This window comes from Megalobrama amblycephala, unplaced genomic scaffold (assembly GCF_018812025.1).
Source record: "Megalobrama amblycephala isolate DHTTF-2021 unplaced genomic scaffold, ASM1881202v1 scaffold618, whole genome shotgun sequence".
Taxonomy (NCBI): Eukaryota; Metazoa; Chordata; class Actinopteri; order Cypriniformes; family Xenocyprididae; genus Megalobrama; species Megalobrama amblycephala.
In genome coordinates, this window is record NW_025953525.1 from 2,604 (window position 1) to 21,105 (window position 18,502).

Genomic DNA, 18,502 nt, shown 5'->3' on the forward strand with positions numbered 1-18,502 from the left:
ACTCACATGAAATTAACATTGTTTGCTGTTTTACCTCAGGCTTTCTGTTTTTCTAATGAAGTTCGACAACAGGTCCAGTAGAGGGCGCTAAGTAACAACACTCATATGGTCCAATGAGAAAAACACCATTAAAAATCCTTTTCAGGAATTATGCGGGACACAAGTTTCAATTTATCATTTCATTATCATATATTTAGTTTTAAGCAGCGTCAAACATTACTGCTGAGGCTATATCGCAGCAACTGTAAGGAAAGGAGTTTAGTCCAATTACACAAACGCTTGTTTTCTATAGCAGTGGGGTTGTATGTTGCTTTCAAACATTCATTTGAAAATCTTATTCAATTTGGTCTCCAAACTAAAACCCATCATATGATAGGGCAGGCTAATCATAGTACTTTTGCAATAACTGAAACTGTAAAAGAACACTGGCAGACATATTAAACAAGAAACAAATATATAATGTATTAGTTAGATGATCTTAACCGTATTCACAGGACAAGAGTATTATTATAAACATAATTTTGGGAAGTAGTTTGTAGTTGTGATGTAGCCTAACTTTTCAAATGTATTAACACTAGTAGGCCAAAACGGTTTTGTACACATTTTTGTAGTTTCATCATTGTTTTTATGATTTACATTTTGTTGCAAAGCCAAAAATAGTCCGTAAGTAACATTTTCCCCATAGAGTTTGAAAACCTGCCCTGCTATAAGCTACATAAATGTACCTAAATAAAAGTTTTCACTCAAAGGTCTCAATTCAAATCAAAATGTTTTTTATTATATATCCATGTTTCTGTCCTCTAAGTTAGACAGAAGTCAAGCACCACCGTCAGTGTCTGCAACGCAGTGTTATTCATGCACCGAGTATTAAAATCAGTATGCAGTATGTATTAAAAACACTATGCAATAAACCAAACGGAAGCCACCATCAATTTCAAATGAGGACACGCTGTGCAAGCAATCTGTCCAAGTAGATGATTTTATCAAACAATATACTGAGAATGGCACTCAAGAATGGAGCAAAGAAAGAAATACAAAGAGTCACACAACATTTGTTACCATACAGGTTATTTACAGCTGGTCAACAGGTTAATTCAATGCATATGCATTTGCAACATGGGAGAAAATTGGCTCAGTGTGCTTTCTACACTTGTATAAAAAGGAAGGTCTGCGATTTTAAGTTCCAGGTAAAATGACCCGTCATTTGTGCTTGCTGGAAATGAGGTGAAAGTCTCTCAGGATGTTAGAAACATCATTTGTGGTACGAAGTGACAGTGTTTGGTCACTATAAACCCAAAGTGATCATGTTGTGCTTTAAAATGCCTCTACATGCATAAAACAAACACAAAAGCTAAGTCCCATCCCTGTTAATCATAGATACACACAGTGAAAAAGCAGTGAAAGGGAATGAAAACAAAGGCTTTAGAGGCACAAAACATGCTTCCATTCTTGGCACAAAAGACATTTAGAAAACAATAGACTTCACTTCAAAATAAGAAGATAAAACGCATTAGTATCTGTACAGTTAGCCATCATAAAAAGTGATGACGTTCATGAAGTTCACACTGCACAGTAGCTAAAAAAAAAAAAAAAAAAAAAAGTAAGACAACTTTTCATGAGCAACAATCGCTTGGAAAAGTACCTAGCAAACCTACTATGTTGATACTAGCAATGCTGTACACTATGTAGGACTAAATGTCCAATGGACAGAATATTAATACTTCAACCAGTGTCCACACTTATATGTACAGTCTTTAATATGACAAATGGCTAACCTTTATAAGGTTTGGTACTGTACTCTGGTTAGAAAAAAGAAAAAAAAAAACGTGGTCCCATATTATATTAGGTGCCTTTAACTTCTATGTACTTACATATATTTATGTGTGTAACAAGTACATGTAAGTTAATTAATATTATATTACTCAGTACTAAATTGTATAATTACACTGTAAATATTCTAAAAGAACACTGACTGTTAGGTACCATGTGCTTATTGTGTTCATATCGTATTGCAAAATACTTTTGCTGCTATTGAGGTGGGATACGGGTAAGTATAGGGAGAGGTTTTGTGGTATGGTTAAGTTTAAAGGTGGGGTAAGTCAAGGATCAACATTGTAATTATAGAGGTAATTACAGAAATTAACAACAGGTATTTAAATAAATAAATACACAATAAGTGCATTGCATCAAATGATTAATGTAAATGTTAGTACATAGTAGTTAAAGACACAATATAATGTGGGTCCAAAATAGTGTTTGTTACCCACACTGAACAGTTTCTGCACTTGAAAGGCAATAGGGAAGACCAACAGTCTATTTGACGTAAACATACAAATAAAACATTATTAGAGACAGGATATTTCAGATCCTCAGTAGTGAGGGAAAATATGCATCGCACCATCAGAATAATCAACAAACACACACATACATGCAAGCACCCATACGGACACACACAGAGTGCTCTTAAAATGATGTTCTCCTCTCAGACCGTGGTCCTGTAACACAAACAAAGATGCGCACACATGCTGGCGTGAGGGTTTTCCATGTGTCCATATTTCCAGAGTGTGAAGAATCACACCAGACAAAACGTGTGCATGACAGAAGAAAACGGATCAGTTCTACGCTCGGAAATCCTCCCCAAAGTGTCTGATCTGGTCTTCGGTCATGGAGAGGTAGGTGGCTCTCATGGTTGGAGAGTACTGAGGAGAACATCAACACAGGAGTCACAAACTGACACTATCTAGATGGCTAATATTAAAGCAAACAATGACCTTTTTTTAAGAGTGAAATGAAAATGAACTACACTTTTTGTGTTCGTTGTGGACTACAAGTTTACTATGGTTGCTTGTTTCAGCCACAGAATGAAAACATAAAAAAGGTAATTGCGACTTCTCACAATTCTGACTTATTTTCCTTGAAATTGCGTTGTATAAACTTGCAATTACATATTATAAAGTCAGTGCAATTGCAAGAAATATGTCAGATTTTCTTTTATCAGAATTGCAAGCTTTTTTCTATGAATTGAAATTTTTAAAGGTGCCCTAGATTCAAAAATTGAATTTATCTTGGCATAGTTAAATAACAAGAGTTCAGTACATGGAAATGACATACGGTGAGTCTCAAACTCCATTGTTTCCTCCTTCTTATATAAATCTCATTTGTTTAAAAGACCTCCGAAGAACAGTCGAATCTCAACATAACACCGACTGTTACGTAACAGTCGGGATCATTAATATGTACGCCCCCAATATTTGCATATGCCAGCTCATGTTCCCAACATTATGAAAGGGATTACACGTCTGGATCTGTGCACAGCTGAATCATCAGACTAGGTAAGCAAGCAAGAACAATAGCGAAAAATGGCAGATGGAGCAATAATAACTGACATGATCCATGATATCATGATATTTTTAGTGTTATTTGTAAATTGTCTTTCTAAATGTTTCGTTAGCATTTTGCTAATGTACTGTTAAATGTGGTTAAAGTTACCATCGTTTCTTATTGTATTCACGGAGACAAGAGCGTCGCATTTTCATTTTTAAACACTTGCAGTCTGTATAATGCATAAACACAACTTCATTCTTTATAAATCTCTCCAACAGTGTAGCATTAGCCGTTAGCCACGAAGCACTATCAAACTCATTCATAACCATATGTAAAGATCCAAATAAATACTATACTTACGCGATTAGACATGTTGCATGACGAACACTTTGTAAAGATCCATTTTGAGGGTTATATTAGCTGTTTGAACTTTTTTTTATGTTGTTTAAGGCAAGCGCGAGCTCTTGGGGCGTGGAGCACGAGATTTAAAGGGCTACACACCCTGAATCGGCTCATTTATAATGATGCCCCAAAATAGGCAGTTCAAAAAATGAATTAAAAAAAATCTATGGGGTATTTTGAGCTGAAACTTCACAGACACATTCAGGGGACACCTTAGACTTATATTACATCTTTTAAAAAAAAGTTTTAGGGCACCTTTAAAGTCAGAATTGCGATGTAAAAACTCAAAATTGCAAAGAAACGTCAGTTTTTGTTCTCAGAACTGTGAATGAAATGTTGGACTTTATAACTTGGAATTGCAAGTATGTATCTCTCAATTCAGAGGAAAAAAGTCACCTGACTTTTTTCCCCCTCACAATTACAAGTTTATATATCCAGTAATTCGCCTATAACTCACAATTGTCTTTATAGCCTCTCTCAATTCTGAGAAAAAAGTCAGAATTGCGAGATATAACTTTTGCCATTCTGAGTTTTTACCCTGCAATTCGACTTTATAACTCACAATTGGGAGATTATGGCCCTGTTTCTACTTGGTATTAAGATGCGTTTTGGTCAATCGGATCACAAGTAGACGAGGGAGACACATTCCCGTTTACTCCTGGTGCTCTAATCTGTCTCTTTTGTCTACTTTCAATCCCTTCTGTCCTGATTTCTTTGATGGGAAAAATCTGAAAGCAATCTGGTCAAATGTGTTTTAGACTACCTCTGGAAGTGGTCGAAAATGGAAAGCTCCAAACGTTTAGAACCCGTTTACACTAATATTTAGCGTGGTCCACTTGTGATCAGATCGACCAAACTCATCTTAATATCAGGTGTAAACAGGGCCTTTATGTCACAATACTGAGAAACTCGCAATTGCGATAAAAAAAACGTCTGTGAGATAAAAATTCGCAATTACCCTTTTTATTTCATATTCTCTGGAAGAAACAAGCTTCCATAGATTACCGATTATGCCAAGGCAGTTTTTTTTTTTTTTTTTTTATCTAGTTAATATCTAAAAGACTGTAATTTTGTCATCATTTACTCACCCTCATGTCACTCTAAATCTGTATAAAGTTATTAGCTGACAAAAGGGTTTTTAAGGCATGCTAGTGACCAGACAACACTACAATTAAACATAGAATTAACTAAATAAATGCTCTTGCAAATACATTCTGACCTCCTAGCAATAGGGGGCGTGCTCTACATAACTCATCTGTGTCTAACATACAACATGTGTAGGTGTGTCTATGAGGATCCATGCCAGGAGTGAAAAAGGGAAAAATCACCCAAACAAAATGTATTATAAAAACAAGGGATGAAATAACAGAAAAATTGGGGGGAAGTTCAGATAACAAAGGGACTGAGACAATAATACTGCAATCATACAGCAACTTACGCGGTTTACATATGGCTGAGAGTAAAGCTCCAAAAAGAATGTTTTTTTTTTTTTTTTGGTTAAAATAAGGAAGAAAAAATAAGAACAGAAACATACAAACAGAGAAACATACAAACAAACAAAGAAAAAACGTAAAAGAAGCTATTAGCAGAAGACAGTACAAAGCCACTAAAGAACAAATAGATTAAGATTAGAAATAATAATGATAAGAGTTTAAAGTCAACATGAAATCAAACTTTAGCCCATTTACTCTCACTTAATATGCTTGTGGGCTGCTTAATAGTTTTGTGGAAACTTTTATGATTCATTTGCAACATTTATTTCCCCCAGACGCCATCAATTGTAATTGTATGGGTTTGAGTATGGTCTAGGGTCATGTTCCATATACCATGCAAAAGTTTGGGCTCAGTAAGATCTTATACCCCCGGTTTCACAGACAAGGCTTAAGCTAGTCCTAGACTAAAATGCATGTTTGTGCCGTTTTAACTGAAAGTAACTTGCACTGACATATCTTAAAATATGTCAGAGCCATTGTTTTGTATCATGATGCACACCAGTAATGTTTTTTTCTAGGGTACGTTTATAAAAGCTACTTATAAACCCTAAATGAAATAAGGCCTAATCCTGGCTTAAACTAAACCTTGTCTGTGAAACCGGGCCTTAATGTTTTAAAAACGAAATCTCTTATGCTCACCACGGTGAATTTATTTGATCCATAATACAGTAATAACAGTAATATTGAATCGAATATATTGAATTATTATTACAATTTAAAATAAGTGTTGTCTATTTTAAAAAACACTATATCCCTGCGATGGCAAAGCTGAATTTCAGCAGCCATTACTCCAGTCTTCAGCATCATACGATCACAGCAAAACAACAGCATTTATTTAAAATAGAAACGTTTAGTAACATTACATATATCTTTACAAATATAATACACAATCATAGGTGTATATGTATCAGCTCTGCTGCAATAATTAAACAGTACAGGCTTTATTCATACACTCTAATATAAGAGCATGCAGTGAATGCATGTGTACTACTGAAATGCAAACATGATCAACTAGGGCTGCGTTCCAGTTCGGTTTTTAAATGCCCTTCCCTCGCTAACTTCCCTCGGTCTCGTTGACTCGGATGTACGTCATTGCTTACATTGCACGAGTGCCCACTTCTGGCGGAACCTTTGCAATGGGCTGAACTGGAACGTCCTAAGCCCTTGATCACTTGGAATCCGCAATGGAGCTGATTTATTATTTATTTTTTCCCCTTACAAATTTGTTTAATACAGCATTCTATATGCATATATGTGTGTTTTAAATGTTTAAAAAAATAATTAATATATCATAGAATTGTTTGTGGTAGGGTAAATTAAACGCGATATGCGGTGACGTCATAATCGTGTTGCATTGTGGGTTATGGAGCTGCCTGAAGTGTACATGTGAAGTAGACTCGCTCCCTCGGTTAAAATCGAGGGAGCGAGGGTCTGTCCATGTAAACTTCCCTCGTCCACTTCACGAAGTGGAACGCACTTCAAAATGGCGGCAGGGATTCCCCCGAGGGGAAGTGTGTAGGGAAGTTTGCGAGTGCGTGTCTAAAACTGGAGTGGAACGCAGCCTAGTACTTATTAGCATTTGCTCACTTGTATATGAAAGGTTTTCTCTCTCTCTGCAGGTTGAGTATGTGCAGCCAGGCTACCGTGCAAAACTGCTGCCTCCAGAGGGCATGACCGTTTACTGCATCCTGCCTACTGTCTGAAAACGTCAGCAGCCTCTGGTCCGTGTCATCCAGAGAGCATGTGTCTGCCTCTTCTTCCACCTTATCCTGGTTGAACACACTGTAGTCTACCAGTGAAAAAAAAAAATATAACACATAGAGTGGGTGTTATACATCTTGAGCACTTCACTATGCTGGTTCATTGTAACACAGTTCAGTTTTTCCCCATTTCATTTTGAAGTGAAATGGTCTGAATCGGTTTAGGTAGGTGGTTTTCTTACCAGCCTGATCCACCTCTGCTTCTGCCTCTAGACGCAAGAATACATCCTCTAACGTTGTCATGGAGACGCCATAGTTAATGACACCCAGGTCAGGTCGACAGTCCAGCTCCGCAAACAGCCCTGGAGTGCAACGTGAGTGAGAGGCGAGAAGAGTTTAGTAACCATAGAAATTGTTCAGATTTTTTGAATATGGTTCAGACAAAAATAAAAAATTCTGTCATAATTTACTAACCCTGATGTCATTTAAAACCCATATAGTTTCTTTAACAGAACAAAAAAGGATTTTTGAAGAACATTCAGGTTCATATAATGAGAAAGAAACCTCCCACACCTTGTGCTAGACAAAAGCAAGTAAGTAATGCAGGTTTGGAATGACATGAAGGAGAGTACATCAAACTTAGCTTGAAGTAAATACTCAACCAAATAACACTACAGACTACAAACCTATATAAAATTAAATAAAACTGCCCCAATAAAACGCCAACATAGTCCTGGTGACAGCATGACACAATCTGTTGCTCCGCAGGGCATATGGCAGCATGACACATAGCAGATGGTGACATGAGGGCAAATAGAAGCAAGACCTGGGAAAGTGTCCATGCTCTCGAAAGGCAACGTGAATGTAAGCTCAGCCTCTTGCTGCCTTGACAACTGAGCCTTGGGAACATGATTCTTGACCAGTGATGTGATGTTGTCCACCTCACAGCCTTCGGTCACAGACATTCTACAGGAGGTTTGGAACAACAATGTTAAATGTAGTAATGTCCTGGGTGACAGGAAAAAAATAAAATTTTCTTAAAATAGAACTGACCTAAGATGGTAGCCAACCCCACATTTGGTCTTCAAGTACATAGAGGAGCCAACACATTTCAGCTGTCCTTGAGAGATGACAGCTTTACGATCTGCATGAGAGAAAACACACAGAGGTGTGTAAGACTGAGATGGAGATGACTGATGGAAGAGAAGAGAAAATTGAGAAAAGTACCTGCAAGTATATCTGCCTCATCCATATAATGAGTGCTGAGTACAGTAACTCTGCCTGCTCTACGGCTCTTCAGTAAGGACCAAACCTGATGTCGAGACACAGGGTCCATACCAGCCGTAGGCTCATCCAGAAGAAGGATCTGATTCATTAGCAAAAAGACAGACGTTGAGGGAGCGGGATAAATAAACAAACGGATCAAGAAATCAAAAGGTATATGCGGTCAGACATTTACCTTTGGGTCTCCAAGAATTGCTATGCCCACAGAGAGCTTCCTCTTCTGGCCTCCACTCAGGTTCTTCGCCTGGGCATCCATAATCTTTTCCAAATCCAGATCCTTTAGAACCTTCCTCACCTTTAAAAGAGAAATATTTTAAAACAGAAATGACATCAAAACACAAGGATTAAGCTAACTGGATGGAGCTGAATTTTTCTTTTTAAATACACTACTGTTCAAAGGTTTGTTGTCAGTATTTAAATTAACACTTTTATTCTGTAAGGCTGTATTAAATTGATCAAAAGTGACAGTACAGACATTTATAGCGTTACAAAAGATTCTTATTTCAAATAAATGCTGTTGTTTTGAACTTTCTATTCAAATAATCCTGGAAAAATTGTTCCACAGTTTTCACAAAAATATTAAACAGCACAACTGTTTTCAACATTGGTAAGAAGAAATGTTTCTTGAGCACCAAATCAGCATATTAGAATGATTTCTGAAGGACATTAAAGACTGGAGTAATAATGCTGAAAATTCCGCTTTGCCATCACAAGAAATATATTTGAAAATATATTAAAATAGAAAACAGTAATAATATTTCACAATATTTCCGTTTTACTGTATTTTTGAGGGAAGAAAAATGCAACCTTGGTGAGCGTAAGAGACTTCTTTTTAAACAACAACAACTAATTGTACTGACTTTTGAACAGTAATGCATCTATGGTGAAAAAAAACACTTCTAGAACCAAGAACACTGAAAAGTGTACGGTCACTGTTGCACTCTATAATAGACGTAATTAAATATGCAGGGGGTGGACTTGATGTCAAATGCGCACCAAGAGAGCTGATAGGTCCTTGGTTTGCTTTTGAACTTCCCATATAATGAGTCAACATGAAGTCAGCTGATGTCTCTAGATCTACTGGGAGTTCCTACCTCACCGTCAATATCAGAGGGCAGGATCCCTTTGATGGCAGCAAAGATCCTCAGGTGTTCCTCTACGGTGAGCACATCAAAGATGATGTTGAACTGGGGGCATATACCAACCAGCTGTTTCATCTCGGCCCCCTCTGCGATCTCCGCCACTGGAGTGCCATAGATGGTTGCCGTGCCTATGCGTAAATCACACAATAACAGAGTGTGTGGCAGCAGTACAATATTTAATCTTTCCTAGGTACTCAAGAAGAGGAAAATGAGTTTATAAAAAAGTAATTTTCAAGAAAATTGCATCTATGCATCACATGTCTGACCTTCTGTAGGAGGGCAGATGCCACACAGGATGTTCATGAGGGTGGATTTCCCTGCTCCACTGTGACCCAGCAGGGCTGTGATCTGACCCTCATAGATGTCAAAAGTCAAACCTTTAGATGACAAGCAGAACACAAAACATTCACCTACACGTCAAAACCAGAAGTCTCTAGTCATAAGAAAACTAGGACCAATCAAGTGTACTATGACATTTAGTACTATAAAAGTAAAATGGATTGCAAATGGCTTTTTGTCATTTTACCTGCAGCATACAAGAAGCAATTTAGTCCTAAGATCCATAAATACGGACCAAGAGGAAGTATATTGCTCATTCATAAATACAGAAGTGCCACGATTTGGATACAGGTGGGAAGCCTTACCTCTCAAAGCCTCCACTTTGGTGTCTTTCTCTCTGTAGATTTTTCGGATATTACAGATCCTAACAAGAGTAAAAATATAAACAGAAAACATGTGATGGATATTAAATGGTCATTCTGGCTGCATGCCAGCTCTCTTCAAGCCCAAATCTATACAGGCTTTGAAGGATTTTAACATCAGCTCTAAAAGCTTAGCTCCCTTTCCCAAACTGCTCCCTAAATCACTTTGCTGGTATGATTTCAGAATACCAAGGAACAACATTTACCAAAAAAAACAAAAAAGGATCAGGATTTTTGCAGCTGATCCTGACAAATCACTGTTAACTCCCTACACCCTGAAGGCATTTTTAATGATTTCACATCTCAAATGGCTTATAACTCAACCACTCATTTTATGGTTTTACAGCATTAAATTGCGATCAGATTGTGAAATCGTCCAAATTTACTAATTACTGGGTCACAGAATGCAATTATTGGCCAATACTGACTTGCAGCCAATTGATCAGAGCACACCATTAATTAATTAACACCCATTTTCAAGAGTCAAGTCCGTACCTGATAACCTCTTTGCCTCTAAACTCAGGAGAAACCGCCTCCACTGATTCAGTCACAGGGGTTCCGTTCACCTCGCTCTCGTACACAGAGCTCACCTCCACATAGCGCTTCCTCCGCTTTGACCAATAGGATGGCTGTAGGAAGTACAGCACTGAGCGCCTTGTGCCAAACTCGCCTGAAGGAAGAAATGGTAATTTAAGTGAGAAACTCACCAAACGCCTCCATCTCAGGGAAATTACGACTAATGTGTATTCATAAGTGTAGCCACTAAAGAATACACGTGAGAATTTTTAAAGAGAAATGTCAAAGGAGCTTGAATTTGTTGCCCTGCCCTATTTGCTTGAACTGTGAGAGGCGTCTATTCTCACCTAAGCTTATGCTACTCCTGCATCCGACGTCATATGCCGGAACTCGACTCGCGTGTACGTGCAGACGGATGTTACCGGAAGCTAGTGATTATAGTCCATAAAGTTATAAGTATGGATATTTTTCTTACAAAAATGCCTCACTTTGCTTCAGTAGGCCTTTATTAACCCCCTGGAGCCGTTTGGATTACTTTTGTGATGGATGGATGTGCTTTTTTGGTCTTCAAAATCGCATTTACTATTCACTCCCATTTCTAAAGCTTTTAGAGACAGAATATTTTTTAATTACAACTCCGATTATGTTTGACTGAAAGAAGAAAGTCATACACACCTTGGATGGTTTGAGGGTGAGAAAATTATGGGATAATTTTCATTTTTGGGTGAAGTATCCCTTTAAATAATAAAATATAGCTAAATACCTTAAACGAATGGTGGAAAGTTGGCATATTTTAAAATAATTTGGGTCTTCTTTGGGCCATTTGGTTAAAGTGCATTTTAAATGATCCAAGATCCGAGGTGACTAATATCAGACCCATCCAGTGTCCAAGGCACTCAAAGTTTTGGACCCACTCGGGTGGGACCTCGGGTTTTAGGATCTAAGTGGACCCGTAAAAACCTCTAGTTTATGCAAAATACTTTGACTTTAGTTGTCACCTGGTAGCACTTGGTCCAGGTAAATGGCTAAAAGCAAGTAGAGAATGCAGTCCAAAACCAGCATGACCATAGGAACATAGAGGGCGTGAGGGCCATTGCCAAGAGAGGAGAACACTGCGCCGTCCCCTTGAGCTTCCAGATACACCACCTACACATACAGACAAAAATAGTGCCATAATATACATTTTATTTTATGTATACACTACCACTCAAAAGTTTGGGATCAGTACGAATTTTTTAATGTTTCTTATGCTCATCAAGGCTGCATTTAATTGATCAAAAATACAGTAAAGACAGTATAATTGTGAAATATTATTACAATTTAAAATATATATTTTCCATTTTAATATATTTTTCAAATATAAGCTGAATTTTCAGCATCATTACTCCAGTCTTCAATGTCAACAATATAACAGCATTTATTTGAAATAGAAATCTTTTGTAACATTATAAATGTATTTACTTTCACTTTTGGTCAATGTAATGCATCCTTGCTGAATAAAAGTATAAATATATAAAAACATTTTTTTTGAATGTTAATGTACATAATAAATATATAAAAACAATTAGAACACATGTATGTGTGGAAAAAGTTCTAGGCTAGGGTAGCACTGACTTGTTATTCAAATCATCACTGTTCTCATACGCGTTTCTTGGCCAACGGTCCCATAACCTAGGTGATCTTTGTAATACAATGGAGCATGTTTGTGTAAAAGTGTGTTACCTGGGCAATGCCGATAGAGAAGGCGCTGGGAGACAGAAGGCAGAGGAGCCACACGGCTGACTGGGGGAAATCTCTCATCAGCACAGTGAAAAGAGACAGACATCCGAACACCACTGTGAGCATGGAACCCACCGTACTCGCAAACTTGGGCTTCTTAAACAAAGGGGTCAACATGAAGGAGAAGAAAATCTGTGGGATAGATAAGTAGAAAGAAAAGAGAGACTTTTATAGAAAAATCAACAAACTAAAAAAAACCCTTAACATTCCTGGTCTTATTGTGTTCAATGTATGTCCTCATTTTTTAAACTCCCAATCAGTCACATAGGCCCCACCTTTCACGGTTTAATTAATTCCCAATGGATAAAACCAACATTTTGTTATTATTGTATACCTGTTCCATACAGAAATGTCACATTATGTAAATCACTAGCAAATGCAGTTTCACACTGACTTGGAAAAAAAATGCACTTTAAAGCTGACACAACTTTGTGGCTAATGCTTTTTTTTTTATTATTATTATTTTTATGCTGCATGTAAACGGCATATTTTCATAAATATATTCAAGCTTAAATTAAGCGATTTGCATTTCAGATAGTTTTCCGGAACAGTAACACCCCTCTGATGCAATAGAAAACTAACGCAGCTGAAAGCAATTTAGCCTTGCAAAACGGAAATGAACTAATGACATTCAAAATGAGGTTGAAGATTAGCCCGTCATTCACATGACTACTCATTGCGGGCAGAGATGGAGACCTGAGGTCAAATAAGTGCACACTCATTTTAATAGCTTTGCACTCTCTAAAGCTTAAAGTTGAGACCATCACTGGATGTGATAGAAGGGTTGCTAGAGCTTACAGAGGATATTCCATAGAGGAAAATGAGGAGGAAGATGACAAAGAAGTTGCTGTTGGAGAACAGGGGTGTGCAGGTTGCTATAACAGCCATGAGAATGGACATGGTCGTCACTAGTGCGGCGTAAAGAAGGCCCCATGAAAGCCTAAAAAAGCAAAAGAGAATTTCACAGACTGACCATTTTTATATTATTTAAACTAGCTATGAATTACAATTTAATTTCAGGTTTTGCAGTAGACACACTTACCAAAATGCAGAGTCATACAGTCCCATCATGCCCATGGTGTCTTTCAGCCGCTGCTCTTTTTCAGCGGCCACATTGACAATGAGGAAGGACACAAAGGGTGTAAATGCCAGCACTAGGTAGATGGAGATTAGGGCGTGAGGGAACTTCTGGACCTCCACTGAGCCTGGATGTCCCATCATCACTGCACGCACTTTTAATTCGTTCCACACCGGACGTTTGGTCTTCATCTGCAGAAAAATGAAGCGGTTATTAATGAAACTAAATTAGCTCAACAGGGACTTCCTATTCCCAATTACAAAATAACTTTTTTTCCAAATACATGTTTTTTGCTGATTCATTAAAGAATCCTAAAAAAAGGTTTCCACAAAAATAAGCTGCACATGATTTTAGCATTGATAATAAGAAGAAATATTTCTTAAACCCCAAACCAGCATATTGGAATTATTTCTGAAGATTTGAGAGATTTGGTGGCTTCTAATTTAGAAAAATGTTTCCTACACCGTCGCTCAAAATCATTAACTTCTGAACGGTAGTGTTTGTTCATCCCAGACTTCAGCAGGCAGATGCACACATTGCTTATTAACAGCTACAATGCTTATACCAATAAATTATTCAACCATGTCATTTCAAACCTGTATGATGGCAGCATCAATGACAGACTGCAGCCGTACGAATCCAGAATACCAGTAGTTGGCAGCACGGCAGTTGACATAGTTCGTGTAACAGCTTGCTGTGGACCAGAGGGGAAAAAATTAAAGTCATAAGTGCCATTTCTTCAGCAGTTTCTTCATTACAGATAAGGTTATAAACTGAATGCCAATTGTATTAAAAAGCATGTTGCCATTTGACCAAAAAAGAAGCTAAATAGGGTGGCATGGATGGATTTATGACATCTGTGTTAATTAATTCTCACTTATGGATTCAGTGAAGTCACTAGGCAGAGGAAGCTGGTTGTATGGGAATCGCAGACGGTATGACATTGAATCCAAGAAGACCACTCCCACATATCCATCAGGTTCATAGAGACTGGCATTCTCCAAGTCTTCCTCAGAGGAGAACATGTCTAATCGCTCATTCATAGCTGAGGAACCAAGAAACAAATAAAAACCAATGTTCACAGTAAGTGATCTACTTTAACATCAGAGTCAACACTACCTCGTCATAAATTAGCAAAGCATTCAATAACATACCAAATACACCATGTAATGCTATTTAGTGGTTTGCTTAAAATGAGGAACAGGGGAAAATTGATCTACACATAAAAGCTAAAAAAATCTGTGCAATGTTCTAGTCTTGTGTTTTTGTTATGTGTCATATGCCATTTTGTTCAGCTTGTCAAAATAAATAAAATATGGTAAACGGACACTGTTAAAAATCATTTTTAAAGAAAGACCAACAAATGTGACTTACGCAGTTCCCGTGCCACCTCTTCCATGATGTGATTGGTGATATTGCTGATGGGGGTGTAGCCAAGACCTTTGATTACGAGGTCCCGTTCATACTCCAGCTCCTTAGTGCTGATACTGCCATACGAGACATGAGGGTTGAGGGTGCTGATGAGGATCAGGAGGCCCAGGAGGAGCAAAGGCAAGATCAGCTCCTGCAAAGAGAGGAGGAACACTTTAAATTTGATAGGGAGATGTGGCAGGAATATTAATTAATAAAATAAATTTCCTACAAAATATTTTTGCATGTTCTACAGTATGCCTGATGTAAACCTAAATTACCAGAGGAAATTCAGAAGGAAAAAAAAATCCATACTGTCATGTTTCAAAGCTACAGCTTTTGCTTTACTGCCTTAGGGAGGCTCTAAATACATGAGCGCCAGCGAGGGATCATGCCTCCGGATTTATTTGCTACACTATGACACAAGTTAGCTTTTAACATGCCTGGTGGGCGTTGACTACAATGTTGGTTGCAAAAGGTCATGGGAATTTCATTTTAAAGGTGCCCTAGAATTGAAAATTGAATTGACCTTGGCATAGTTAAATAATTAGTGTTCAGTACATGGAAATGACATACAGTGAGTCTCAAACACCATTGTTTCCTCCTTCTTATGTAAATTTGATTTGTGCAAAAGACCTCCGAAGAACAGGCAAATCTCAACATAACACCAACTGTGACGCAACAGTCGGGATCATTAATATGTACGCCCCCAACTTTTACATATGCCAGTCCATGTTCAAGGCATTACACAAACCAGTATTAACGTCTGGAGCTGCACAGCCAAGTCAACAGACTTTACGCAGGTAAGCAAGCAAGGACAACAGTGAAAAATGGCAGATGGGGTAATAATAACTGACATGATCCATGATATCATGATATTTTTAGTGATATTTGTAAACTGTCTTTCTAAATGTTTCGTTAGCATGTTGCTAATGTACTGTTAAATGTGGTTAAAGTTACCATTGTTTCTTATTGTATTCACGGAGACAAGAGCCGTCGCTATTTTCATTTTTAAGCACTTGCAGTCTGTATTATTCATAAACGCAACTTCATTCTTTATAAATCTCTCCAACAGTGTAGCATTAGCCGTTAGCCACAGAACACTACGAAACTCATTCAGAATCAAATGTAAACATCCCAATAAACACTATACTTACTATATCTGATATGCTACATGACAAACACTTTGTAAAGATCCATTTTGAGGGTTATATTAGCTGTGTGAACTTTGTTTATGCAATGTATTATAGAGTTGCGAGCTGGGGGCGGGGAGCGCAAGCATTTAAAGGGGAAGTGCGCTGAATCGGCGCATATTTAATTATGCCCCAAAATAGGCAGTTAAAAAAAAAAATTGAATAATAAAAAAAAAAAAATCTATGGGGTATTTTAAGCAGAAACTTCACAGACACATTCAGGGGACACCTTAGACTTATATTACATCTTGTGAAAAAGCGTTCTAGGGCACCTTTAAGACAACACTGAAAAAAGTCATTGATTTCATGATTGCATTTTTTTTTTCTGGAATATTGGATTCTGGTTGGAAAAAAATATAATATATATAAAATATAAGGGTAGTACTTTTTTTTTTTTTTTTTAAAGAAAAGGATGCTACAAAAATTTCAAATGAAATGATTTTCTTTCTTTTGATCTTTCTATTCATCAAAGAATCCTGAAAAAAAAAAAAAAAAAAAAAAAAAAAAAAAATCATGACAAAACTATTAAGTAGCAAACTGTTTTCAAAATAAATAAGAAAAAATGTTTCTTGAGTGGTAAATCAGCCAAACATTAGAATGATTTCTGAAGGATCATGTGACAATGAAGACTAGCGTAATGATGCTGAACATTCAGCTTTGCCATATCAGGAATAAATTACATTTTAAAACAGTCAAACCAAAAATTATTCAGACATTTTTTATATTTTTGATATATTTTTACTAGTGGGTGCAGGACACTATAGTTCATTTATGTAAGTGAGGATAGCAAAATAAACTGTGACATATTATAACCAAAAATTCATTATAAAAATTTGGAAGCAAAAATGATTCAGAAACTTTGACCTGACCATTTTTTGCTTAAGTATTCTCTGACATTAAGATTAATTTTTTCTGACACAGTTAAACTAGATCTTGTCATATTTTATTACCATTTTTTTAACTATAGTGAAAAAACTGTATTAATGAATGAAATGTTCAAGGTGTCTGAATACAGTTTGGTTTGACTGTATATTAAAACAGAAAACAAGCATTTTAAATTGTAATATTAATATGTAATATTACTATTTTACTGTATTTGTGAAGAAGGGAAAAAAAAAAGAAAAAAAAAAAAAAGCAGACTTGGTGAGCATAGGAGACTTCTTTCAAAGACATAAAAAACCCCCCAAACTTTTGAATAGTAGTGTATGTGTGTCTGACAGAGGTTTAACCACATAGTGATTTTGTTAGAGACTAACATCTATACTGACTGAATTAAGTCTGACCTACATACATGAAGCCCACTACACCCAAGAACTCAGCACAACACAATTCGCTTCGTCATCTCCACCTCCAAGAAATTCAATACAGAGATGACACTTGTTGGAAAAAAGCCCAACTATGACTACTGCATAACAATTCATTTAGTTCCATTTCTGACCACTTTTCATAATGGATCATGACAAGCTTCTCTTTACAGAGTCGGTTTAAAAGTACACTGACGACATGAACTACCACTCCATTAACAGCCTATTAATTCTGAAAGACTCTTATATGGCCCTTCACGAAAAAACAAACAGGAAGCAGAGAGGCATTAAAAATACATTAAAGAAAAAAAGTTCCCATACATAAAAAATACATGACCATATGAACAGAAGAAAAAAAGAGAAACATCTTAACTTGGAGGATTTTTCCTTTTTACTTTCGAATAAAAACCTGCTGGGTTGTAAAGAGTCAGCAGAGTGGATGGAAGAGGATTTCATCCAGATGAAGCAGAATTACTACATTACAGTAGTATTAAGACTGCTAAGTCTTGTGATTTTATAAAGCAGCCTGGGTAATTGGGATATTGCATTGCTCATTTAGCAGATGATTTTATCAAATGTACACACATCTAAATCCTCCTGGAGTAACCTGAGGTAAGTCAACATGAAACAGAATAGTCTTTTCTCCCCTTTTGTGACGCATATCTGAATTAAATGGCTGCCCGAACAAAAACAAATGTAGGGCGGGACTTGATTTTGTCCACTGGCAATTGATTGGATGGTTGTGGTTTGCTACTGCTGTGATGTCATGTGTGAGTGACAGCTTGTCCCGCCCTTGAACCAGTAAACAGGTCATCAGAGAAGAGAAGTTGTTGTAAAAAGGAGGGCAAGTTATTTTAATTAAAGAGTATGAAGGCACATGAATAAATGTTGTGCACTGATAAATCATTTATAATAATTACTGCAATATTCGATAAAAAATAAAAATTGATTTCATGGTGACTTTAACAGATTCAAAAGGACACTTCCGGCATTCCTCGAGAAGGATATACCGTACAAACATCAGATGGAGTACAAAAGCTTTAATAGTGCAACAGATTTGCACCTACAGGAAGGGAAAAGAAAGCCTGTGAGTGACAGATGAAAGGCACCTGGAGACTCTGTTGTTTGGTCCTCCATTTGATCAGCAGGTTTTTGTAGAGCAGGCTCCTCGTCTGA

The 18,502-nt window shown here is 37.0% G+C and overlaps 1 protein-coding gene across 1 annotated transcript; it reads right to left on the reverse strand.

Annotated features, from left to right (window-relative positions):
* Window positions 1-752: 752 nt before the first annotated feature.
* On the reverse strand, window positions 753-18,498 carry LOC125262141 (cholesterol transporter ABCA5-like; the record flags this gene model as incomplete). The annotated part of the gene is made up of 19 exons (XM_048180697.1): window positions 753-2,699; window positions 6,807-7,008; window positions 7,162-7,281; window positions 7,746-7,885; window positions 7,973-8,063; window positions 8,147-8,285; window positions 8,379-8,498; window positions 9,298-9,473; window positions 9,612-9,722; window positions 9,990-10,048; window positions 10,542-10,716; window positions 11,561-11,708; window positions 12,285-12,473; window positions 13,140-13,281; window positions 13,384-13,610; window positions 14,016-14,113; window positions 14,297-14,464; window positions 14,794-14,983; window positions 18,436-18,498. Coding segments are annotated over 19 exons (2,574 nt in total), but the record flags the coding sequence as incomplete, so codon positions are not given.
* Window positions 18,499-18,502: the final 4 nt, after the last annotated feature.